This window comes from Perca flavescens, chromosome 4, assembly GCF_004354835.1.
Source record: "Perca flavescens isolate YP-PL-M2 chromosome 4, PFLA_1.0, whole genome shotgun sequence".
Taxonomy (NCBI): domain Eukaryota; kingdom Metazoa; phylum Chordata; class Actinopteri; order Perciformes; family Percidae; genus Perca; species Perca flavescens.
In genome coordinates this window covers 14,149,512-14,176,063 of record NC_041334.1, presented here as the reverse complement: position 1 = coordinate 14,176,063, position 26,552 = coordinate 14,149,512, and the positions used below count along the sequence as shown (strand labels likewise).

The window sequence follows — 26,552 nt, the reverse complement described above, 5'->3', positions numbered from 1 at the left end:
CTCTTTTCATCCTGTCTGGCTTCTTTTTAGCTGACCTTTTTCAAGCTACAGATGCCCTTGGGTTAGTCTCTTGAGAAAAGAATTAAATTTAAAATTCAACGCCTTAAGTGAATGAATTGATTCATAAAAGATAACACTGTCTGATAAGTTTTGTCAAACTTGCTTAAAAAAAACTATGAAGCAAGAAACTATTTTTAGGGGGATCACTTCGTAGGAAAGAAGACTTATCAAGCAAGGTGATATTGAGGTAAACGGTAGAGAGACAAAAAGGTTTTCTCATCCTTTGGTACAATCAGCTTTGTGTCTCTGGGGAGGCGAAGCTGTTTTCTCCTCTGTCACCTCCCAGTCAACCACGCTCAAAAGGAGGGACCTTGGTGGGGAGCAGAGCGCAGCAAGCGATGAAGACATCCTTAGCGTGGGGGAGTGAAGGGAATGAGGTAGACTGCACCACAAGAGATGAAGCCTACACTTCACAGCATACAGAGAACCACGAGGAGACATCAGGGGAGGCACTGTGTTCAATATCAGACATGCACGTCTCAGGATGAAGAAAGGAAAGCTCCTCAAGAAAAACAGAAAGGGCTGCATCGTGAAAGACATCACAAGGTTATTCTAAAGTGATGCTTTAAAGACTGTTGAAAGTATTTGAAGATGTATACTTCTGTGTTTTAGTGTGGGGCTTTGAAAAAAAAAAATGCTGATTTGCTGGAAGTTCTTTTGTCAAAAACAGTATCTTCATGTCACTGACAATTCTACAACGTTGTGCTTATGCATATAACAACCTTGACTTGACCATTATTTGATATAACTCATCAAATGCAAGTGTAATGTGAAACGCAAGTAGCTTTGTGGGCGGATCTTGTGCGCTGTTGCTATTATACCGGCGGAATAAATAGGCTCGTTCGAGATGAGCCAGATCTGCGCAGAATTGATCACCGGCGATCGCCGCCCAATGCATGCCGGTTAGTTTTGTGTCCGACTTGATCCCGACTTGCTCTGACGTCATGCACACGTGGGCAACGATAATCTCACGAGACCAAGGCGGCCGCAGTTCTGAGACGCAGGTAGAGCAGTTGCTTTTCACCAACTGCAAGAGCCAGGCGGACGCAGGTGGACCCACTGCATGCTGGGAAACGCCGGCCTCTCAGCTGATCGGTTCAGAATCGACTCAACGCAGTTCTGAGACGCAGGTAGCGCAGTTGCTTTTCAGTAGGCTCGTTCGAGATGAACTGCGCCTCGCCTGTAAAGTGGACGAGAGCAGGCGGCAGCAGCGGGGGGCAGTGACAAAAGTCCGCTCTCAAGTCGGACAGTTTTCCAGCTGATTCCAGCAGCATTCAGGCTGAACAGGGAGTGACACAGTTCACCAACTGCAAGAGCCAGGCGGACGCCATAGACAGTATATAATGGACCAATAGACCCCGTTGCTCTGGACGTAGACCAGTGAAGGCTATTAGAAGCACTTTTCCGGTGATGGCCAGCTTTACTGCGCAGCCTCCAACTGAGAGAATGTGACCTGAGCAACGTGTCTGAAAGTTGTAAGTCTTCTGGTAGCTGTGCCAAGAGAAATCTCAATCATTCCCAATCTTACAGATACAGAGACTGTAGGTGTATGTATGAGATAACATGGGCACAGGCTAATTATTGATCACTAACTAGTTAACATTAGTAATTAAACCTAAACATCTCATGTAAGTCGAAACTGCCTGCAAGCTTCTCCTGTACTATACGGTAATTCCTCTACTATGCGACAGTAAGTCGCTTGGTTATGACACAATCGTTAGCCTATTTTTACAAAAATGTCTGCTACGGAGCCATAACGTGAGGTACAAGGTAATGGAGCCTTTTATACATTGTCGTGTTTCTTTGGAACTAAACCGGACAAATAGAGTCTTTAAACGCTTCAGATGTAAAGTTATTCGCAGTCAAGGCGAAAAAAAAAAAAAAAATGGCGGTCAGCGGAATGCTAACAGGAGGTGATGGCCAGTTAGCAACAAAATGGCGCCATGATGGCTCGAGCTCTGAAGCGAAGCTTACCCCCTTGGCGGACGCAGGCGGACCCTGTGCATGTTGGGAAACGCTGGCCTCTCAGCTGATCGAACAGCTGATTGGTTCCGAATCGACTCAACATGATGACGTTTTATATAAACTTTTTATTGATTTTGAATCGGAGGGATTTTAACTGCGATTTGTCTGATGTAAAGGCTTATTCTGTACAGAACACATGTTGTGTGACTGATAGTTATGTTTAGAAGTCAGAGAGACTAAATCTGTTCAGATTACAGATCATCTACAGTGTGTTGTTTATTAAAATCAGCAACAGATCGCATGTAGAGCATTTTGACAGCTACTCTGTCATAATAAAAACAACTGGTGACTGTGTAGGAGCTGATATATGGGTCTGATAACAGTTTATTAAATCGGAATCGGACCACAGTGTTGCTGTCACTTCCTGTAGAGCCTGAAGGCTGCTGGAAACAGCTGGAAAATGTCTGACTTGACAGCTGGATTTTTGTCACCGCCCCCCGCTGCTGCCGCCTGCTCTCGTCCACTTTACAGGCGAGGCGCAGTTCATCTCGAACGAGCCTAATGACTCTTGCGCCCGACGCAAATCTAAAATGGGTTGGTCTGAAGTAGCTAGGTGTGGTTTGGGCGTAACGTGAAATAAACCAATCAGAGCGTCATCTCACATTCCCTTTAAGAGCAGGCGCGCTTGTTCCATGGCGGATTGCTATTATGACAGCGGATTTGCCTGGCGCACGCCAGCGGGAGCTGTCCAGGATGCGGCAAAGTAATAAATACCATCCAAACACCTGAAGCGCATTTTCAGTAATATTTTTCCTTGTATTTATGTATGGTTTGCAAAAATGGGAACTGCTGCCTGGCTTTTAAAGAGAATGGGAGATGACACTCTGATTGGTTTATTGCATGTTACGCCCAAAACACACCTATGAATTAATGAAGACACTAAGTACAACCCTTTTGAACCATGCGCTCGGCGCATGGATCCTTTTTTCCGCCAGCAATCTAGCAAAAGTGGATTTGGACACGCCCTAAACGCACCTGTGCCGTGCGCTTAGATCATTAAAATGGGGCCCTTAGTCTGTTTTTGGACTTGTGTTGAGAGGTGTCTGATGTATTGCTTTTTTTGTTTACTTTTATGTTGTGAGTATGAATGTTATGTATGTAAGTTTATGTTTTGTTGTACCGTTCATGTACGTTTTCATGTTCTTTTGATGTACTGTGAGTATGAATGTTATGGATGTATGTATTCCAGTTTATGTAATACTCTTATGAAATAATAGAGACCCCAGGAAGAGTAGCTTCAGTGAAGCTAATGGGGATCTGAATAAAGTAACTTCAACAGATATTTAATTCTCCATCAGACATAACAGTGTGTATAGAAGACCAATAATGCACAGCACAGAGGGAGCTTTGTCTGATGTCCACCACTGTTGCTGCTGTGCAATGACTGGGATTATGCATCATGGGAGGGGCATTCTTACAATAAATGATTAATGCATGACAGGCAGGAGATGCTGCGTTTGATGGGGTATAATAAATAACCCCTTGATGTCACGCAGAGCAAAATTATATTTGTTCTTTTCAGCAGCCTATACTCAGTACAGCACTAATTTGCGCTCTTTAACAATGGTGCCATATGGTGGTGGAAGAAGCAGGGTCTACTCAGGACATGCCGACATTTAAAATGAGGAGCCAAACTTTTAATGTGCCTGCTGGGTCCCTTGCCAGTGGGTGTACTGAGGAGAGGAAACATTGATAATATACTTAACATAGTGTTCTATTAGACTAGAAAATAAAAAAGGATATTATCAATCTTCATTAAGACAAAATGATCATTTGCATTGAATTGTGTCTAAAATATGTGTATATGCCACTGACTCGTTATGCTAGCTTTGTGCATGGTCACACCCAAGCTGGCTGTAATGCATGTCACCCTATCTCATTATATAAGTCTACCTCTTTAAAAGAGCATTCATTATACTGTGCCACTGCCCGTGGTGAGTGTTTTGGCCACTTCATGCCCAGTGGACTTCAACTGAGGATTTGGAACAATCTGTGGGGATTCTTAATGGCTACTACGTTGTTAATTGTTACTGCTAAATGGGAGCGTGCATACAAATGTGGTCTTGCATTGTCAGCTCTATCTCCACAGCGCTTTGGAGTAAAGTCTGGCTACACTACACATACATTCTAGGATAGGAAAAAAAACCTCTGGGTTGTTTGCATTTCTTTAAACTGATCAAAAGTTACCGGCGCAAAGATTCTGCAAAAGGGTCTCGGGAAAGAACTTGTTTTGGTGGAATATTTGCACTCCACAAAAGAAAAAGCCACAAAAAATATTAAATAAAGTTAACTGTTCACATAATACAGTAACGTGAGCTATTTAAGTTAGCTGGATACATGGTTAAACGTAATTTGCTCTCACCAGTGTATCGCCGTGTGTACTTTGTCACAGCAATCCCACCAATCGGTCCCAAAACATTCCAGTTAGATAGTAAACGCTGTAAACCTATTATTTGTGAATCTATGCAGTCATTCACCAAAAGAAAACAAGCAGGCCTGCCTTGTTGCAGGATCCAAATTTTCTTCAAAACGTGCCATTTTCATCATGCGGCTTGCTAGTTTGAAGTTTGTTGTTGATTCCCGAAGCAAAGGGATTTTGAGAATGGCAACACACAGAGAGCGGAAGGTGAGGGGCAAAGCCTGACATCTGGCGTGTGATGGAAATGTACTTACGTTGATCCATACTCATACAAATGCAAACTAATCAGTGTACAGAAATCGCCTATCCCTACAAAAAAGTGCCATGGTATTGTGATGGAAATGGATGGGAATTTTTACCGTGGTACTTCCCATGGTACTGGGCAATGCACCAGCACTGTGCCATGATACTGACAAGTAGGTCAAAGTAGGTCAAATGATGACATTATACCTCATTAAGCAGACATAATAATAATAAATTAATAAATTATTAGCTACATTAAAATTCCTGTTAAGATATGTAATGTAAAGCTTATCCCAGGTGAACTACTAAATTATTTCACTGGCTGATTTTACAAGTATCTCTTCATTCTCCGGGAATGAAAAAGGGCTCATTTAATTTTCAACAAATCTTGTTTTATTTCTTAAACAATCTGACTCCCAATTATGTGGCTTTTTTAGATTCAAACCAGCTAAAGCCCTCGCAGGTCTCCAGGGAGTTGACTGGCACCTGGAAAACACAAAGCATTACTTTTACATGGATTATTAGGTCAAACTGTTTGTTGTATTAAGGGCTGGTCGATATCACCTGACATCAATATCATGATTAATTGTCCCATTTACCTCAGTGGTGATTAATAAATTATATATTATTAAATACACTTGTGCACAAGAATGTCCGTCCTCATAAAGGAGGTTCTAATTAATTATTTCTACTCAACAAGAAACAGATAAGCATGGATTATAGCCTATATATTATGTATAACATTAATGCCAAATATTCAGTTAGTTAAGAATACCTGTAGGTATTTGTTTGCTAAAACAGTAAAATTAAAGTAAGATGGGCTCTGTTTCACGTCTCTTGGCTATTAAAATAATCTAATGCAGGTAATTACATCTGAATAACACTTTAAAGTGCTTGTTATCTCGTTCCATCTGGCGGATGTTTTAACATCATGGTGCAATAATTGTACACACTTTTATAACCGCCTGCTGCATCTGAAACAACCTGCTTCATCCTCCAGACTGTGGTGGGGGAGCGTAGAGGATACTGCTTTACAGCTCCACGCTTAATAGCTGCAGAGCTAACCCGGTCGCTCTACTCTGCTGCTGCTAAACAAAAACTCTGGACTCGCCTCTGATGGTCCACACATGCACGCACGTACGCGCACACACACCACACTGTGCACTCCCAAAGGAGCTGCACCACATTTAGCTAGTGCAGCTGTATCATGTTGACTAAGTGTGCGGACATGACTGGCATGGCTTCTCTTTCTTTATTAGCTCTTTTGCATTTACAGGTTTAAAGTAATAATCTCTTGGAATACATGTCTGTTAAGTCACTGTCTACCGCTGAATGAGGTAACACAATCGCGATTGAGCATATGGCCCACTGATGAAAGCCCTCGCATTTGCAGTATTACAGTATTATTATATTGCAGTATTACATGTGGCGAGTTAATGACGTGTTTTCCATCACCCATCAGTGGTTGGTCCGCTAGAAATGGGAAGGTGAGCTAACACAACAGACTCGCTGTTTAACTTACTTGTGTGTAAAGCGGCGTACCGTTTGGATCTCTGGGAACTGAGAAACAAAACCGAATAGTGATCTTCGAGATTGTAACTTTAATTACATTACTTTTTACAACTGTATGTTAACCCATGCCAACTCCACTTACACATAGCATTCATTCACTGTCATCACGGTTACTGTGTTCTTAATCCTCCTCTTGGGACGGATTGAGTTTCATGCTATAGCCTCGCATTCAATATATGTTACATTTAGTATTAGCTACACTAGCTGTAACTACAGGTAAATGAATTATCCCGAATGTTAAAGTTTGCTGTAGCTACATCAGCTCTTGCTAACGAGAACCTGTTTCTGAGCCTTCCTTAAATCTCACTAACTTATGCTACATTTTCAGACGGAAGCATTTAATAGTCTGATACATAGAAATAGCGACAGGAAATGTCTGTTATAAAACCGGGCTTCAGGTAATAAAAGCTGAACTTTGCATTTTACCTGTTCAAAATATCACTCCACTTGCAGCCGTGAAGAAAGCAAACACTCCATCATGCATTCACAAAACAGGCGCTGTCTTCTTCTTGTTAAAGTTGCAGCAGATTCCAACTGTGTGTTCTTCTTTGTCCTCTTACACATACATTGTTGAAGAAAAGCTTGTGCATGTTGTTCCAACATAATATCCTGTTTATGCATTGTCGTTGCCTGCAGCCAGGTCCTTTTCTGTGCACACCACGCTTGGGGGATTAGGGTTGAGAAATAAGATTTTGTTATATAAGGTACTTAAAGATGTAGTTAGTTATCGCATTGCCAGACCTATCTTGACAGCGCTGTGGAGTGCTGGATGCATGGTTAAATGTAATTTGCTCTTACCAGTGTATCGCTGTGTGTATTTTGTCCATAGCAAATTCCCAGCAATTGGTCCCAAAACATATTGTTTGTAAATTTTTACAATCATTCCCCGAAAGAATCAAGCAGGCCTGCCTTGTTACACGATCCAAATGTTCTTCAAAACTTTCCCTTTTCGGCATGTAGCTCAAGTTCAAGTTACTTCATTGTCCCCCAATAGGGGAATTTGTTGTGCAGCAGATAGTGTAGTACAAATGACACACAATCACACACACAATACAGAGATTGCCTACCTTGCAGGCATAGTTAAAAACAATAAAAACAGTAAACAATCAATAAATACTAAGTCAATAAGTTATCTATGGTTCTTTGGCTTGCTAGGTCGAAGTTTGTTGTTGTTCCCCGAAGAGAACGGAGTTAGACAGTGACAACACACATCACTATTATCACACACCTCATTCCATGTCGGTGTGCAGGGAAGACGAGCGCAGGAAGAACTGCTAAGCTTTAGCCTGTTTAGTGTGGGTAGCGTTTTGTGCTGTCAAGTTTGAATGTGTGTCACACAGTTTCAATGTCTGTCACACACATTAAAACTCGACAGCATAAAACGTGACATTTATTGTCGGTATTTTGGATCGGCTTCCCTTCTGGGTTAAAGGCGGCTGGTAGTCAGTAGGAAAGTAGATTGACGTACCGGTTATTTTAAAGTTTAGTTGTGCAGTTTGTAACATTTATTTATTTTACCACTGTATTAATGTTGGTATTAAAAGTGTTTTTAAGATTTGTTAATATTTGTTTTCTGCAGAGCATCAATGGTCCATTAGTTGCACTTTTCATGGGACTATTTTTGTTGGTTTCTTGTTGTTTTTAGGGTTTATATTTTCTGTCCAGTCCACCCTGGCAAGTGAGCTGGTAGCCGGCAAAAAGATATGGGTATTGCCCTTGGGGAACGGGGGGGACTAGTTTCCTTTCCTTTCTTTTGGTTTGTTTGTGTTGTTGCCGACCCGCCAGCTTCCCCAGCCAATTAGCTTTTACTCAGGTTAAATCTCAGTTAGCCAGTCAAAGCAGGCTTAGGTGTGTTGTGGTCATTAATTGTTTGCAGTGAAAATAATTATGTGTGTAAACTTTGCCATGTGTTAACTCACTTAGAGTCCAAGACGTATTGATTTCAGTGTGCAGTGGTGTGTAGTGGAACTTAGCCCCTGTCCTGTTAGCGATAGCTGGGAAGGTAACTGTGAGGAGGTTAAGGAGGGCGTATATAAATTGTAAAACTAAACTACATACCTGTAATAAAAACCATATAATCTTTACCTCCTTGATTGTCATTCTGTTAGCTTAATGACCTTAAAAATGTTAACTAAAGCTAGGTAACTGCTAGCCTTCAGGGCTCACAATGAAGCTCACACAGTGTCATTACAGGACTAAGGTTAATCTGTTGTGGAGGAGCAGAGTCAAGTAAAATGATTTTTTATGCTGTAAGGATTTAGCAGAGACAAGATCTTTAATTTCAAAGGCTATGAATACCCTTGACAGTGTAAGGCTAGGATCAATACCATACAGGCCTACTATTTGTTTGTCTTATAGAATAAATGTTTGATTTTTCTAAAGATGGACCTTTTCCCACCCTGAAAAATTGGGAGAAGTGATTGAATAATAGTAGTCAGATTACTCCCTTGCTATGTAGTTAATTAGAAGACAGACAACAACACATCACATTATTTTTTACATATTTTTATTTGCTATGCTATTACCATGGTACCTTTTTGTAAGGGTACATGCAGTGAATCCAGGTTGTAGTTAATGAACAGTAGGCCAAAATATTTCATTCTGGAGGCTTTTAGTGGAAAAAATATGAGCAGGGGATATGATGAAACCATCAGATGCTTGTTTTTGTTTGCTGTGTGAAATCTCCAGGGATGGCCTACTCATGAGGCTACAGCCTTGGCGCGCAATGGCTGCCCCACTGATGAGTGCCTGGTGAATGTCAACTGAATGAGACGCTGAATAAGCTAGAGGGTAAAACTGGCTTGTTGTTAATGCAGCCTCAAATGAGATACAGAATGGCAGCAAATATAATTTCGAGTTGAACTCAGTTGAAGCTAATTGTAGAAAAACGGCAGCAACAGATTTCACCATTTGTCCGATGAAGTCTGCTTCTGAATTCATGAAAGATTCCAAACTTCAAGTAAAAGGAAAACAGACACTTTTCTGACAAAACTCTGACAGCATGGAAGGAAGGGAAAAAATAAAAATAAAAAATCAGACAGAAATTCTTTTGCATAGACCAGAACAGCTCAATGTAGAGAAATCCTTGAGGAAGCCCATGGGTTGTTTATTTTTGCCTCAATTATCACCGCAGGGTTTAGCTCAAAGACATTTAATAATTAATCTGCTCTTTGGATTCATTTGATTCTTTTTTCCCCTTCAATGGGCTCCAAGCCAAAATGTGTTATTGGTGCTGTTAGCTGCTCTAGGTAAGCAACTCTGAATAGTAATAGTAAGGAGTGATAAAGAGCGGGCAGGGGTCACAATTTAAAAAGAAATAACTAATTTCCAGATAAAATGACCTCTGATGAAAGTCTGTACTGTTAATTGTTATTACTGGTATGGTATTGTTACTGTTAATCATGAACAAGATACAAAAAAGTATTATCCCACGTGGACTACAGTTGATGCACTACACTGTCACAAAATGAAACAGAGAATGTTGTTGCGTTAAAATCCTTTTGCACAAAATCCATTGAACAGGTTGTGATGCTGAGAGCACAGTATAAGACACTAAGTGTGATGAGCAGGAAGGTAACACAGAGGCTAAATGAGAGAGTAATGGAGAATCCTATCAAGGACTCTTGAACAATCCCCTATGGTGACCTGGGGCATGCTAAAAGAAATGGCAAACACTTCAGAATACAACTGATGATTCGGACAAAATTTGACACCTTTTTTTAGAGCTGAGAATTAGGCCACTGTGTTTGAGTTGCTCTGTGTGTCGGCCAAGATGTTCTCCTTAGTTCCCGAACAAGTACAGGACACAGAGGGAACAGCCGCTCCATGGCAATCCATCAAACCCCGCCACCCAAACAAGCCTCTTCACTCAAGCACGCAAAGCTGCATGCTTACAGACGCACACAATCTCTAAACTCTTCCTACTATTACAGCGAACTGCTGTATCTGCAGGCGATGCTGTCTTTGGGCTTGGCTCGTACACCATTAATCCCACCCATTTATAAACGAGCGCCTAAATATACACAGCGCTTAATTAAAGTCGGGCATCCATTATTGAAGCGAATCCCAGTTTTATGGGATGAGAAGGTAATTAGTCCCTCTACACCTTAGCGCTCATCTCTGTTTCTAGGGGTTATAAATACCAGCCATGCTGCCTCATGAACGGTATCCTTTAAATTACATCCTCACGCTTTACAAAAGGTTAGATGAAAGGATTTCTGGAGTTACGTGACATGATGTTTAAACACAAGGGCTATTAAGATGTTTGTCATCCGGCATAGGAGTCACAACCCAACGGCCATCTGATACAGACAACAACACAACAACCTTAGTTGTCTCGGACACTATGCACAGATCAACCAGGCACTGGCTTTCCAAGGGCAGGCTCCACTCTGAGGAGACAAATAACATTTCCTTGTAATCTTTGGAATGTCGCATTGAAATCACTTTGGGTAATAACAAATAATGACCCTCTCTCTACCATTGGGAAAAGAGGTATTGATTTCTTTCACCCTCCAAAACCGGATATTGTGACCTTAGCTTTACAGGGATGGATATGTCAGTGTTTGCAGAATAAAATATCCATTTTATGTGATTGGTGGTGACGGGTCACGGGTCTATCCGTTAGTGTTGAAATAACAGTATACTGAAGCAATTATACTGTAATAAAATCACCTATTTTCTGCTGGCTAAACAGGTCTCTTGTAAGTGCACTACTTCATACACAACTACCACACAGACTAAATGCACAACACAACATGAATTCTTGACAGTAAACAACTAAAGATCTGAAATGCACCCAATCCTTTTTAGTTCAAAAGCCAGCTCTCAATTATTGTAATTTGCTGAAGTGAACTTATACACAAATAGGTTTTTCACAATGACTTGCACTGACATTACAATTGCTTTGATTGTATCAAAACCTTATTTAAATTTGTAGGACTATCAAGGGGTTTAAGATACTTGCAGTTAAACCAAAGTATAATTTTTGGTGGGAACACAATCCACATGCTATAATGCTATTTTTTTTGACAAAGCCATTTCTGAAATAGAAAACCTTCTGAATTCTTAAATATGTTTTAGATATTTAGATAGTTTTCTTTTTACAAAGGCAAGGAAAGGAGATTATATTGTTGAAAAATCATATGCAACGTATGCAGTTACGTAACATTTTGCAACCAATAACCTTCGCAATCCTTAATCCTGTTGCTCTAAGCAGACTGGATGTGTTTTCAAATTTAACCAAGGTGAAAGAACATCTGCACATCTATCACCCATAGCCAACAGCAGTAGGCAATGGTTGAAATGGATATAGTCTTGCAGAGCCAGACCTATTTCCACAATGCTGTGTCAGCGCTAGAGTATTGTCTGGCTACTACGCTTATTTATTCAGGGTTTGAATCCTTTAAACCAATCACAATCACCTTGAGTGGCACTAAGTTCCGGATGCGGTGAAAGTACCCTTGCAAAATGACAGTGGAGATGGTGAAAGGGGAGGTATTGGTAAGATACTTGCTTGATGGCTTTATCCCAGCACTGTATATTCAATAAGCCAGAATCTTATGAATATGATGTACCTTGTCTTAATTAATGAAGTACTGCCCACAGTTGTTTATGAGTTCTTGAAAACATGGTAATTATATTTAAGTTTCTGGTCCTAATGTTGAAGAACTGAGCCCTCATCATTTAAACTATAATAAAGAGGGAGTGCTAGTCAAAAGGCGAAGCTGTATTAGATTGTTAATTCTTTGTATATACATCTTGTTGAACTTGCAGGATACCTCTGCAGACTAAAGATGATTTGACAGTAAATTCAATTTCCTGACAAGGATTCTGTCCATCCGCTTGTTTCAGCATGTTCTCACTCTGAACTCCTCATCCATAAGCTTTCAGTTCACATGTTGATTTTGAACTTTGATAACAACCCCATCATCAATTATCATACAGTAATTCGTCAATAATTACAATTACAGGCACAGCGCACCATGACAGCTCATTCAGGTTAAGGGATAGAATGTATTTAACACAGTACATAATAAAGTGCCCTAGTTATTTGTCCATCTTGGTGTTGCATGTTATGCATGTTCCTCATTATCAAGATAAAAGCTTGTTGGCACAATTGTCCAGGTGATATGGTATATGGTGAACATTAAACTAGATAGAAACAAACAGAGTACTCCCAATTATTTTGATATTGGAAGCTTGTAAATGTTAAGAATATTGTACACGATGCTTTGCTTGTCACCCAAGAAATGTATTATTTATCACATTCATTACTGGATGTCGCATGAGCTAAATTGGTCATCATAGTACGGCTAAAACAGTCACTTGGGTGGGGGATTCTTCATGCCCTCGGCTTAATAAAGTCAACATATGCTCATACAGTGCAAGAAGAAAAGAGCAAAGACTTTAGAAACTTCCAGATAGTGAAGGACAGTAAGCAGAGGTATCAAGAGTTCAGGGTTTAGCCTTTTACCACTGGATGATTGAATTTCTTGGCAGGGGATTCATTAAAATGATAATTCTTATTTATGAAGCCCTTTAAAAAATTAAAATACTCTCTGTGTACTGCTTCCTATTAATTAACTTTTTCCCCCTCAGATTTTCTTTCTTTCTCCTCTCTACTTTTTTCTTTACTTTCCACTGAACTTGACACACTAATAGGTTATGAATAATTCTGTTTCAGTTTAGATGGCAATTAGCCACAATGCCAGAGGCCATTCTTCTTCCTCTCTTGTGGAGTGGTGATTTAAGACCCAGCTGAGTTAGGGTGCTCCAACTATCCCACAACTACATCACTCACGTCTTCCCACCCAACGCTGAAACAAGTTAACTGAGTAAATCCCCTACCATTGATAAAGTCTTTCACTGACGTCAGTGTGGGGGAGCACTCAAACAGAGCCGTGGGATTGGTCATCAAATAGAACAGAACAGGGGGTCAAGGGCCAGGTAAAAAGAAATGAATGTCAAAGTCAGAAGGGGAAAAAGAAGAAACATAAAAACCATAGGCTGTTCTCAGAGGCAGAGATTGTGATAATGGAGTAATACTGTCACACGGTGTCTCTCTCTGGTGTTCTCTGTAGTCATGTTGTTGTGAATAAAGCAACTATAAAAATGCATCTGCAGTATACTGTATTTTGTGTAAATGTAGTGACCTCAGTATATTTTTGCCAACCCACTCCTTTAATTCTTAATACATTAAATGTTATGCCACCATTAATCATATCTTATTTATCAATGTTAAAGATGGACCAGGTCAGCACTTTGTTTGAAGGGCCACAGACATGATGAAGTAATGAAGAAGTAATGTTTATTAACAGTGATTACAACACTATAATTCTTCAGAATCTATGCACTGAACATCGTTAATGAATCAGAAATCATGATGATTGAAATACCTTAATTAATGCAAATAATTAACGTATTGTTCCTGCAATAAGTCATGCATGAGATATATGAGATATTATTAATCCTTGTACATTACTGATAGTTCATGAATTACTACATTAATGAATTCATACTTTTTCATGCAGGAAGTCATGTTAAATCATTAATGATTATTCATGTACCATTATTATTAAGTGTTACCAGACATTCAATAGTGTATTACTAGCACTACTTGCAGTGTACAAGATATACCCTGTACAAGTTGTGATATACTTTTTGTTTTCATTGCAAAATGTGTTTACTATATGAAATAAACATTATTTTTTTCTGTAACTACATGCCATGGGCACTGTGTTCTCAAATTTTCAAGGTAATGTCTAATGAATGCCCTTTAGGGTTTAGTTATTGACTGGCTGTGTGTATGAACTGAAAGCATTGTTTGATGTTGCCAGGAGAGTCTTGCGTTTTGTGAATAAAGTCTGAGCATTTGGCTTTGTGTTTACAATTTTGAGAAAATAGGTGAGGGTTTCAAGAAATGAGTCTTAGCAATCGAGAAAAACTATAATACTATGTCAACTTACAGCGCCACAGTCGATAGAGGGCGCTAGAGGAATCAGACAGGCTCAGCGTCTGACATTTCCACATACACTCATTAATAGGTTGCACAAAATCTCACCCATAGTAATTTGATGAGTGACTGACATCCTATGCGTTAACGTGAACTGAAACACGTTGAGGCAACCACAGCCAACACCGGTTCTCAAACAGATTTTGTAATAAATATTGGTGTAAATGACCTAGAGCACCTTTAATATAATAATAATTCAAAAACAAACACACACACACATTGAAAATTCTATGAAACTGGCCATGTTTGTGAAATTAAATATAACAAGTAAAACATCTGAAAAAAGTGGGTCTAGTTATGTTCAGTTCAGTAACTGAAATTTGTCAATAGTTACAGTATCTTAAAAATTGTTTGGGGTTATTGATAAGGACCAAATAGGGACAATATTCTGTGTCTGTGTACATTATATTGACACAATTTTCTCAGTGTTACAGGATGTATTTTTGCATCAGCAGAAAGTCTGCATAATTTTTGTCATAGCCCATCCTGAAATAAATTCCACCAGCTTTCACTACATATCACTATTATTGTCCAACTTATTATTGAACCGTTGCACTAAATGCACATCCAGACCAGTATGCAGATGCAGATACCTATTTTTATTTCATCAGCCTTAACCGATGACCAATATGGGCTGCCGATTTTCTTGAGCCGATATTTGGAGCAGATACTGCTTTTGCTCCCTCAATTTACATCATTAAAATGTAAACCCTGCCACACTGGATTTGTTTTTGGAATCTGCTCTACCATTTCTTTAAAAATAATAAACCAAAACACAGATCAGTGTCACTTCTGCAATCATCTTACATTCATATCACCCAAATTATGTGTGCAATGTGCATCATATGGATGGGTGCACTGCATATGGTTAACTGTGCAAGGGTAAAAGGCTTTCATCAACACCTACAACACAGCCTTGATGATGCATTGCTTGCTGACATATAAGATTTTTTTAGACATTTAAATAATTTAAGAAAACAATAAACCTGAAAAGTTGTCATTGAAATAAAGTGCTTGATTTGTAATTTAAGACTACCATGGTGCTGGAAGGCTGCCAGGCTTCCACTAGCACTCTGCTAGTGGGGGAGGGGCAGTGCATGGTCTGCATGTGAACTGCAGCGTCTCCAGCAACTCAGAGCTGCCTGTGGACGGCTGTCTGTAAATAATGCCGGGAAAAAACTATCGGCGAACGCAGCGGCAGCGTATCGACCGATGCCGATAGACGTAAAAACGCAAATATCGGCCCGATATATCGGCCCAATATATCGGCCGGCCAATAAAATCAGTCTATCGCTAGTATGGAGCAAGAATATCATTCAATTCAGTCAGTCCTGTTTCTGGCCACTTGAAGAATGCATTTCTAATATTCACTCTTTTTTAGCTTTGGTCTCTTACTGTAAGTCCTGAGGGAATTATTTGGCTTTTTAGCTGCTAAATGTTCCACAATATTCAACAGCTAGTTGCTAACTTTGTCTGTCTTCTGCTACTGTGCAGTTAGTGTACAGTGAGTTTTTAGAGTTTTTTTTATCCCTGAAAAAAGCTAACTGCTGTGCCCGAAAACAACTCAATGCAGGAGTGGTAAGCAGGGGCAATTTTTTAAGTGGGGTGGCACAGGGGGGAGACCAATAATCAAAACTAGAAAGTCTTTTTTTGAGTGATCAAGAGAGCGTTTTTTTTCCTTCCGGCTGGCCTGCACAGCATGTAGCTTTTCAATCTTGTTATGTCTGTCCAAGCCGCTGACTTTGAACAGTCCCTCTCCATGCAACCCATGTTCCAACCCAGCATACTCTTTTAACCAGAAATACATTGAATACTGAACACAACTGTACAAAACCTTGGCTTTAAAATATAGAGTGCAGTGGTGGTACTCACACATAACAGTGAGAAAAACATTCCCTGAAGCCAGGACAACCTTCTCCCTTGTTGCCCGGTCGTAGATGCCCACATGGCATTCGTAAGGCCCGTTGTCTGAGATCCGTACCTCCGGGAGCCTGTAAAATACAAGAGTTATGAGTTTATAATGTGATACCAATTTTTGAATTTCATCACTATTGACACAGTGATGCAAACAGAAAACATTTGATTAGGAAGTGCATAGGTGAGCAAATGAGTACTAATATTTTTAAGTTTAAAGAGAATGCTTTGCCACAGCACAAAGCCATCAGTTATCTGTTGATCTATTCTTCTCAACATGGCATTGGGAAATTATGAGTTTATTCTGATTCAGTGCTACAGAGCACTAAATGGAGGTAATGCAACCATATGGTTTCAAAATGGACCAGAATCCTCCACCTATACCTAAGTAAGTCTTAAGTTATTACTTGACTTATTTTGATGACTTTTCCAACCAGCTTATATGTTATGTAGCATTTTAAACTATCTCACAAGCTGAAAACAAGATAATTCAAAATGGTTAGTAAATTATGGTAACTTTACAGTAAGCAGATCTAGTGTACAACAGTACGTACAACTGAAGTACTGTATTCACAATATAACACAAGTAAAGTTAAGTAAACAATTTTTTAATTTAAAATTTTTTTTTCTTCTTTATATAATTTAAGTAAGCTTTTTTTTTGGCCTACAACTGTGCAATGCATCAACAGCCAGCAATTATTCAGTCATTGATAGCAGATGACCATTTTTTAAAAGATAGGGAACGCAATCTGTATTCTGCACTTGGCTAATGTGTCAACAGTGATAACCAAAGTGAGACACTACTAGTCACATTTAGCCCCTGTGATTTATTCGCACAAAACAGGAACAATTGTCCTTGCCGCCCGGGTGTTTCAGATGGGGACCTCTGTTGGAACAGCGGGCGCTCACAGCAGCCCGGCTTTAATGAGTTTAGCTTGTGTGTGTGTGTGTGTGTGTGTGTGTGTGTGTGTGTGTGTGTGTGTGTGTGTGTGTGTGTGTGTGTGTGTGTGGAAGAGGAGCTAGCGGTTTTGGAGAGCAGTCAAATCTGTGTGCCAACAAACATCTTTCCACTATAGAGATATATATAATTTTTTTTTTCTCCTCGCTCAACAACTGTTTTTGAACTACCCTTGAGCAAGGCACTCAGCCTCAACTGAGCTGAAAGGATAACACTGGGGTACATTTTGCTTATTCCTATTGCTAATGTTAAAGCAACACATTTACTTTCCACTTCTAATGTACCTTTGTTTGGTTTGTTGTATCTTTGAACATCGGTAATTTAATAGTCAATGAGTGTTTTTGCTGGGAAGTTCCATATAATTGTGTGCAAACTAGACTTCAACTTAGCCTTACTAATGAGACAAAGATTCTCCGCTATGTGTGTTGTCTTGGTTATCTGCAATCTTTTGAAATCTTAATAATGAAACCTGACTAACACTTTTTGTAGCCCTGACTCACCAGGGAAGTTGGGCATATCAATAAAAACCACCAACTTTGAACTAGCCTTTAGTGCATGAATTTGAAGTAAAAAGGTAAAGTTTTGCCGAATGAACCAATCAGAAACAAATGTTTGAAAAACCTAAGTATATATGAAAAAAGAGTGAGCCCCACGGGATATAAAGTGAGGTTTTCTCCACCAGCGCTTTCCTCGAGGGATAAGCATAAAACAAGTAAGTCTTTTTTTTTTTTTTTCTACCACAGTGCAAAAATGATGAGAATAGCACAGTGAATCTCTCTGTGGTGGAGGGCGGGGGAGGTAATTGGCTTTGTCTTGGCTGGCTACATTATAGTAAACGCTGATGTAGCCCATTGCTTTGTTTTTATAAACAAAGCCGTAGTTCTGTTATCCTCAATCCTGACTACTGCATTCATGGTTTCAAACCAAGACAAGTGCAGAGAACGAAACCCAAAGATAAGATAATTCAAGGCATGGACATACTGCCGGAAAAAAGGGTGAGGATGCCACAAAGAAACCCCCAACCAAAGCATTTCTGAGTGGCTGCCTGTTTCGGAATTCTGCACGTTTGACAGCAAGACATATCCATCAGAATTCAGGGCAGAAAAAGAGGAAAGGTTGTACTCATAGCACTGCGATTTCTGTTAAATATTAAGACGGGTGGAATTAATTTTTCAACACCCTCTCTAATCTTTGATGTCATGTTTTTTCAGAGGTGCTAGTCCATTGAGAATCTGTTCACAAAATTGGAACATGTGACTCTGAGTACTCCAGCTCTTTTTTCTTCTCTTTTTTACAGCTATGTGCCATTCATTATTAATGGGTCAGTTAATGTTTCAAATATTAATTGGAATAAAATCACCATTTACATGGAATAAAAAATGTCTTCATGATTATGGTCCTGATTATCCCTATAACTCAAGACTAGCATCGACTGTGCCACACAGTTATAACCTTGTGATTTTACTTTAGTAAATAGTTTTGAGAGCACTTGTTGCAAACTGTTTAGGAAACATTTGTGTGCATTTTGAATCCTGCAGTAACATCAGTATACTAACACTGGATGTATCCATGTTAAGGAAAAACTCAGGAGCCGCACAACCAATATTCAGGTTTACACAGAAGTTAATCGTACAGTGTAGTGCCATCCCAACTTCAATAAGTTCCTTCTCTTCCTGTAGGTGTATTTAAACTCATGCTGGAGGTGTTAAGTTTAGCTGAACCTTCAATGTAAACAAAGATATTGTGGGTGCCGTAAACATATATGCTTATGGTGCGTTCTTTTTGTCTTGTAATCGCGACTAGTAGCTCGAGTGTGACGTCACATCCATGTCGAAAAACGAGAAATGAACTCGGGGTCCTCTGTGTTCAGACGACTTGACGAGTCGTATATACGACCTTGGGGGCGTTCTTTTTGCAACTTCCGGTTCGTAACTCCGAAAAACAACTCGTAGATCGACTTCGGTGGACAAAAAGAACGCACCGTTACCTTAACCATGAACCCAAACACCTCAACCCAGACCAAAAAAAACAAGAGAGAGCTAATCTATCCTTAGGTGTGAATGGGTGTATGTGTTAAGTGTTTTAAAAACTCCATAATTTCTTGTACTTAAAAACCTATTTACACATTCAAAAAGGAGTAGGAAGAAGTAAAACTTTTGTACTCCTACCCCTTCATTCCTATTAAATGTGTTCTAGTAATAATATAATAATAATAATAATAATAATAATAATAATAATGTTATAATAATAAGTCAACAGAGATAAAAAAATTGTAATTAATGGAAATTCATATATTTACCTAATTCTAAACATATTATACATTGTTCAATGTAAGCCCAGATTATTAATTAATTGCACTGTTGTTATCTGTTCTGTTTCTTTGAACATCTTTTTAAATTGGAATATGTTTGGACATTGCTTTAATTCATTACTTAGTGTGTTCCACAATTTAGTGCCGCTGACAGATAGACAGAAACTTCTCCTTGTAGTGCGAAAACTGGGAGTCTTAAAATTTGACTTTCCCCTCAAGTCCCCCCTCTCTTTCAGAAAATATTTTCTGTATGTTGCCAGGCAATAAATTGTTTCTCGCTTTGAACATAATTACACCTTTCTGAAATTCAACTAGGTCAAGTAATTTTAATGCTTTAGACTGTAAAAATAGTGAATTGGTGTGTTCCAAATATCCAGTGTTGTGAATTATTCTTATTGCTCTTTTTTGAAGTATAATTAACGATTTCAATGAATTGTGATATGTGTTACCCCAAACTTCTACACAGTAATTTAAATACGGTAACACCATTGAACATTACAAGATGTGAAGTGATTTGTTGTCTAAACTGTGCTTTGCTTTAGCCAAAACTGCAATACTTCTAGACAGTTTTGTTTGGATATGTTTTAAATGAGGTTTCCAGCAAATCTTGTCATCTATAATCACTCCAAGAAATTTTATTTCACAAACTCTTTCTATATTAACACCCTCTATTTGTAACTGTACATGATTGATTGATTTATGATTACCAAATATCATGAATTTGGTTTTACTCACATTTAATGATAGCTAATTCATATCAAACCACTGTTTTATTTTTCTGAATTATGAAGTGATTATATCCAAGAGTTGCTGTAAATTCTGACCAGAACCAAAGATGTTTGTATCGTCTGCAAATAATACAAATTTCAGTAATTCAGATACTTTACATATATCATTTATATAGAGGATAAATAATTTTGGTCCCAATACACACGCAATGTCCAAATATTCAGATGTATTGTTGCCTGTCTTTTAAATAACTGCTTAACCACTTCAACACTATCCCCCTAATCCCGAGCCGTTCCAATTTATTAATTAATATGTCATGATTAATTGTGTCAAATGCTTTTTTTCAAATCAATAAATACTCCCACTCCATATTTCTTTTTGTCTGTGGAATTTGTGATTTCTTCAATGAGATCAATTAAAGCTAGTGATGTTGACCTGTTTTTTCTAAATCCATATTGACTATCAGTAAGTAATTTGAATTTGTCTATGAATTTGTCTATGATATTTGTCATTGAAGAGTTTTTCAAGAATTTTTGAAAATTGTGACAGTAGAGAGACCGGCCTGTAATTTGTGAAGTGGTGTTTATCTCCAGTTTTATACAAAGGTATGACTTTTGCGGTTTTCATTTTAGTTGGAAATTTACCAGTTTGGAATGACAAATTAAAAATATGAGTTAATGGTTGTGAGATTCCCTCAATTACATTTTTTACTATCTTGATAGTCTATCTATTTCGTTACAATCAGTGGATGCTTTAGTTTTGCATTTTGTAACAATGTCTATTATTTCTTTTTCTTCTACAGCTTTAAGAAACATTGAGCATTGATTTCTTTCAATAATATCATTGTATCTGTTATCAGTTATCTGCGGAACAGGAATTTTTTCAGCTAAATCTGGTCCAACAGTTGCAAAATATTTATTAAAATTATTGACCACGTCCTCCATATTATTAATGTTCTTTTCATTACAAGTGAAATGCTGGGGATAATTAGACTGACTCGTACCCTTTCTTATAATACTATTTAGTATATTCCATATACCCCTTCATATTATTTTTATTATTATCTAATAATTCACAATAGTATTCTTTCTTACAAATTCTCATAATCTTAATTAACTTATTTTTATATTTCTTATATTTATTTTCTGCTTCTATAGTTCTGTGTTTAATAAATTCCCTATAAAGTGAATTCTTTTTTTTTACAGGCATTTTGTAATCCTTTTGAAATCCACTGTCTACCATTGTATTTTTGTTTTTTGCAATATTTTACAATTCTTATCATATAATAATTTAAATATTCTTAGGAATTCTTCATATGCATTGTCAATATCGTTTTCCTGATGTATTATTTCCCAGTCTTGTGAGAGCAGATCATCTTTCAGTGCAACCATTGACTCTTCTGTTCTGACCCATCTGAATAGAGGTTTATTCTCCTTTTTAGATGTATAGTTGCGGTTGTAAACTGTAAAAACTTGTAAGTGGTCACTGATGTCATTTATTAATAGTCCACTCACTGTATTGTTATCCATGTCATTTGAAAAAATATTATCAATTAATGTTGCACTGTGGGAAGTAATCCTACTGGGTCTGGTAATTTTGGGAAGAAAGCCCAGACTATACATTGTACTAATAAAATCCTCTGTCATGTTGTGCTTATTAGGATTTAGCAAATCAATGTTAAAATCACCACAGATGAACATAACTTTCTGATTTGTTTTTGTAATGTTTACATCCAGTCCTTGAATGAATCAATATTAGAACCTGGTGATCTATAGATGCAACTTACAATAACATTTTTCTTTTTTCCCTACAAACTTCTATTGTAACACATTCAAGTAAATCATCCACCACTGTTGACATATTTTCCACCACCTTGTAATTTAATTTCCGGTCCACATACAAAAGCCACACCACCCCCTTTCTTGTTTTCCCTGTTAATACAACACATTTCATATCCTTTAATTTCAAAATTCGAACCCTTTTCACTAGTTATCCAAGTTTCTGATATAGCAATTATATTGAAAGGCTTTTTAAATTGATTTAGATAATGTGTAATGTTATGAATGTTAGCATATAGGCTTCTACTGTTAAAGTGGATTATAGATAATTGTTTTTCTGTCTTAACTGAGCAATTCAACTGTTCATTATTGTAATAAAAGCAATTGCTGTTGGTGTTGAGGAAAAAGTTAACTTCCTCCTCTGACAAGGGAAGGATGGGAGCGCTAGAGGCAGCACTGTGTTATCATACAGCTGTCTCCCGTCGTCTATGGAGACACAGGGCCAGGTGTACTAACGCTTTTGCACCCACCTAAGGCGTATTTGTTTCGCAACGTGCACGTAAAAGCATGGCAAGGTATGTACAAACAGGCCACACTGAGGTAAAAGCGTAGACTGCCTGTTGCGGTGACTGAAAATGGCAAATTGCGCTTTTCCATGTCATGCATAGGCTATGCATTCACGAAATCATTAAGCGTTACAGATTAACGATTCAGCGTTTACATTCCATTCCAGCAGTTGTTAAACTCCTCGCTACATTACAAATATTGGCATCAGGATCATTTCAAACAGTCATAGCATCGGCAGTGGGAATATCACAGTCTGCACTCAGACGTATCATAGCACCAGTACTTAACGCTTTGCTACAGCAAAATTTACGGTATAGTGGGCGGAGAAAGGCGCTGATTACCCGATGAACTTCAGGTTTGGTAAATATGACGTAAAATGAAGTATCACAGCATTTCTGCGGGTTGGCCGTGGTGCTGATAACGCTACTTTCACAAATGTACGTACATCTGGCCCACAGAGTTGAACTACTACTCTTCCTGAGACAGGTTATGAGGTTATGTTGGACACTGACCTAAGTGAGACCTGGGGTACATAGCATTAGTTCGTAAGCTGGAAATGCACAATACATGATTCCAGTCGAGCATGTTTAAATGGTAACTGACGATTTTGTATCAGAAGATGGTTGAGGTTAGGCGTTAACCTCCAAATGGTTAAGGTTAGGATAGGTCATCAGGTAGCAATTCTTGTCAGAGTTCTTGAGAGTTTTCACATATCTAGGGTTACCTAGACACAACCCTCCCAAACACAAACTGGACACCAACAATCAATCTAGACACAACCATTACAGTCCACCTTTGTGCAGAGCATGTTTCCTGTTGGTAGTTCACATTTTACCATACAATTTCCTCTGTATCTTCCACCCTACTTTCTTGGCCACCAACCCCACTTCAGTTACATTTTTCTCCCCAACACGCCTTCTTTTATCATTTTTTTAATGTTTCATTGCCTTTTTAATGTTTCATTGCCTTAGCCCTTTACTTTGTTTTGAAACTGCAGGACTCATTAATCAGTGAGTTGTAAATAGCTGATTAGCAATGACACAAACCAAGGTAGATTCTGAAAACTAAAAAAGCCTTTTCCTCAGCCTTGCAAACAAAACTTAATATCAGCACATCTTACACGTGGTTAATATGCAATCAACTGATTAGGTAATTGAATAAACAAACAATTTCAAGCAAACCACATTAAACACACTGCCAACTCTCCCCTGTACACCAGAAAACAGCACATACATGGCAGAGATCGATAGCAATGGGCACCCGTGGAGGAGTAGCAAAAACAGCACACCGCAAAAAGAGATCGATTGTCCCCTAGGACTTGCATCTGAAAGCTCTTTCCTGTTATGTAGGCCTCCCTGTAGAACTCATCCTGCCTACAAATGCAAGCAAATGAAACTGCCTGGATGGAGAGTGAAAAAGAGCAGTCTTGACAGAGCTGCGTCTGATAGCTCATCCAGTCAATCTGTGCATCAAATTATTAGCCTGAAGCATTACGGTCGAATGGGTCAAGACTGCCGACTGTGAGTCAGAACACACTTGATGGAAAGTAGAGGCAAATCGCCTAGAGGACGGGATGTAAAGAGAGCGTTGTAATCACTCATGTTTCTTTGAGAAATGAGCATGAAACAAAATGACGAGGATAATGCTGCAATTCTCTGACTGCCAAGGGAGGTGTGATTGGCTTTGTGCTGGCTGTTTACATTATATTAAGTGCTGATGTAGCTCATCTCTCTGTTCTTATCCACAAAGCTCTAGTTCTGTTGTTTGCTATCCATACTGCATTCATTGGACTCAAATCCACACACATGCAAAGAGAGGAGCTCAATGATAAATAGGTAGAAAGCACGGAGGTATTACTGGAATGAGAGTAAGAGCCATCAAAGAAACCTCACAAAAAGACGTTTCGCTGATTACAGAAGCTCTAAAGCCCCATTTAATGTGTGTTAAATAGGTTATGTCTCGCTCATTATTCATTAACAATTTGAGAAGCAAATACTTTACTTATCAATACCTAAAAATATATATCTTACAGTACATACCAGTACATTACATGGCTAGCTTTCTGTCAGTCTTGCGTATATAGCAGGGAGTTTGACTGAGTTGTCTGACTGGCAGTTCAGATTACCAAATCAGTATTTATTTTTATCCACATAGTATCAATTGCCCTTATTTTTAAACGCAACGCAAAATAGCACTTTGAACTGCCACTTGAAGACTTTTATCAGACATATTCTCAATTTTTAATCTGAGAAAACACTAGACAACATGCAAAAGACTCCCAATGTAAGTGGGGACTTAGCTTATTTCTTTTATTTCAGGTTTATTTATCAGGGACAATGCATACTAATAATACATGAATAAATGTAAAATGTGCCAGAATTAGCCTGGAGGCTATTTTACATCTGCTGTCCCTAACATTTATTTATTTCAGGTCTAACATAATTCAAATGTTTTATAATTGTATCATTAGCTAACAAATGTATATTAAGCTTTAATAAAATGTATATACACTTATATAAAAATATACTTATGTTAATATAAAGCTATTATTCCTACAAGTGGATCAACAGTTCATTAAGTGATCAATATGCATTGTGTAGGGGATTATGCCAGCACACATAACTGATTTATTTGTTAATGGTATCATATCATCAGGAAATATCTTGGTACCAGTAGCTGCTGCAGTGACAGCAGGCCACATGCAGGTGGAGCAGGATATCAGATTAGCTCTAATGGTATTATTAACACTTCTGTCACAGCCCGGTCTGTGACCTCTGGTTTCCCCTGTGTTTCCTGTCTTGGCGATGTGATGGGCGAACGAAGCCTTGTGAAGCTTCTTTCCGATTGTATCGCAAAATAATCCGAAGCATCACAGCATCGAAGACAGCACAGTGACATCTGGTGGTCAGTCAGCAGAAATGACAGCGGCTATGAACTCGACACAGCCAAACAAAGCTTACAGCATGAACATAGAAAAGACAGAATGGACACATGCATATGGCATGACATGACTGAACTTGAATTAAAGGTCCAATATGTAATATTTGTACTGTAATAAATCCAAAAATGACACCAATGCCTCATCAGATATTAAGGAAACATGTTAAACTGAAATACTATCTTTTCTGACAACAATGCTAATTTCAGTATTTTATCTTTTTGAAATTTACATTCCGTGACGGAATTTATGTTTATGTTTTGATCTGTGTGTTGTTATCAACGGCCCAGTTTGACAGGCAGGCCGGGTTGTCAGATATACCTGTAAAAACCTTAACCCAGCGCGCTACAGCTGTAACGTTAGTACAGCCATGAAAGCAGCAAACAAACGAACAGGATCAACGGAGATAGATTCTACATGACATAAAAAAAGAAAACGGCATGTTTCTAACAGTTACGTGACCAGAGACGTAACAACCCCCTGGTAAATATTGGAGATGTATTTGAAAGATGGAGACAGCTTAGAGCCCAAAAGGACACAGAGTTGGCTTATTTTCTCCTGAACCGGTAAGCATTAGCTCCACGCTAATTTATCACAGCTACTAGGGATGGGCATTTTTTGTCATTTCAACATTTGTGTACTCACAACACTCGCTAGAGTAACAGAGTTGGTTACTCGCAAAAACAATTGATACATAGCCAGTAAAGTGATCCCGACTGGTCCTGGCTAACGCCGCCATGCTAACTGTTAACGTTACCGGGAAGCCCATGGCTGTTTACAGCGTGTAGCCTCTTCAGCGGCTGGAGCCAACAACGGTGAGTTATTTTAAGCCACGAGAGGGGGGCTGTAAATCAGAAAGAGGGGACTATGAGTTTGCAGTGTGTTTAGCGATTGTTGCCGTAATTCTAAGCCAATGAAGTGTGTTCCGTCGGCAAGGTAGTGGTATTTTTAGCGTTTCGTATTGTAATTCTAAGCCGAGGAAGTGTGCCTGACTGGCGTGTGGAGAGGACAGTGAGGTTGTTGT

General features: G+C 38.7%; 1 protein-coding gene across 1 annotated transcript in view; it reads right to left on the bottom strand.

Moving 5' to 3' along the window:
- Positions 1-26,552, bottom strand: part of igsf21a (immunoglobin superfamily, member 21a) — a 230,468-nt gene that overhangs the window by 73,056 nt on the left and 130,860 nt on the right. Inside the window, exon 4 of the mRNA XM_028577081.1 lies at positions 16,206-16,324. Coding sequence (XP_028432882.1) covers positions 16,206-16,324 — 119 coding nt within the window. The remainder of the gene's footprint in view (positions 1-16,205; positions 16,325-26,552) is intronic.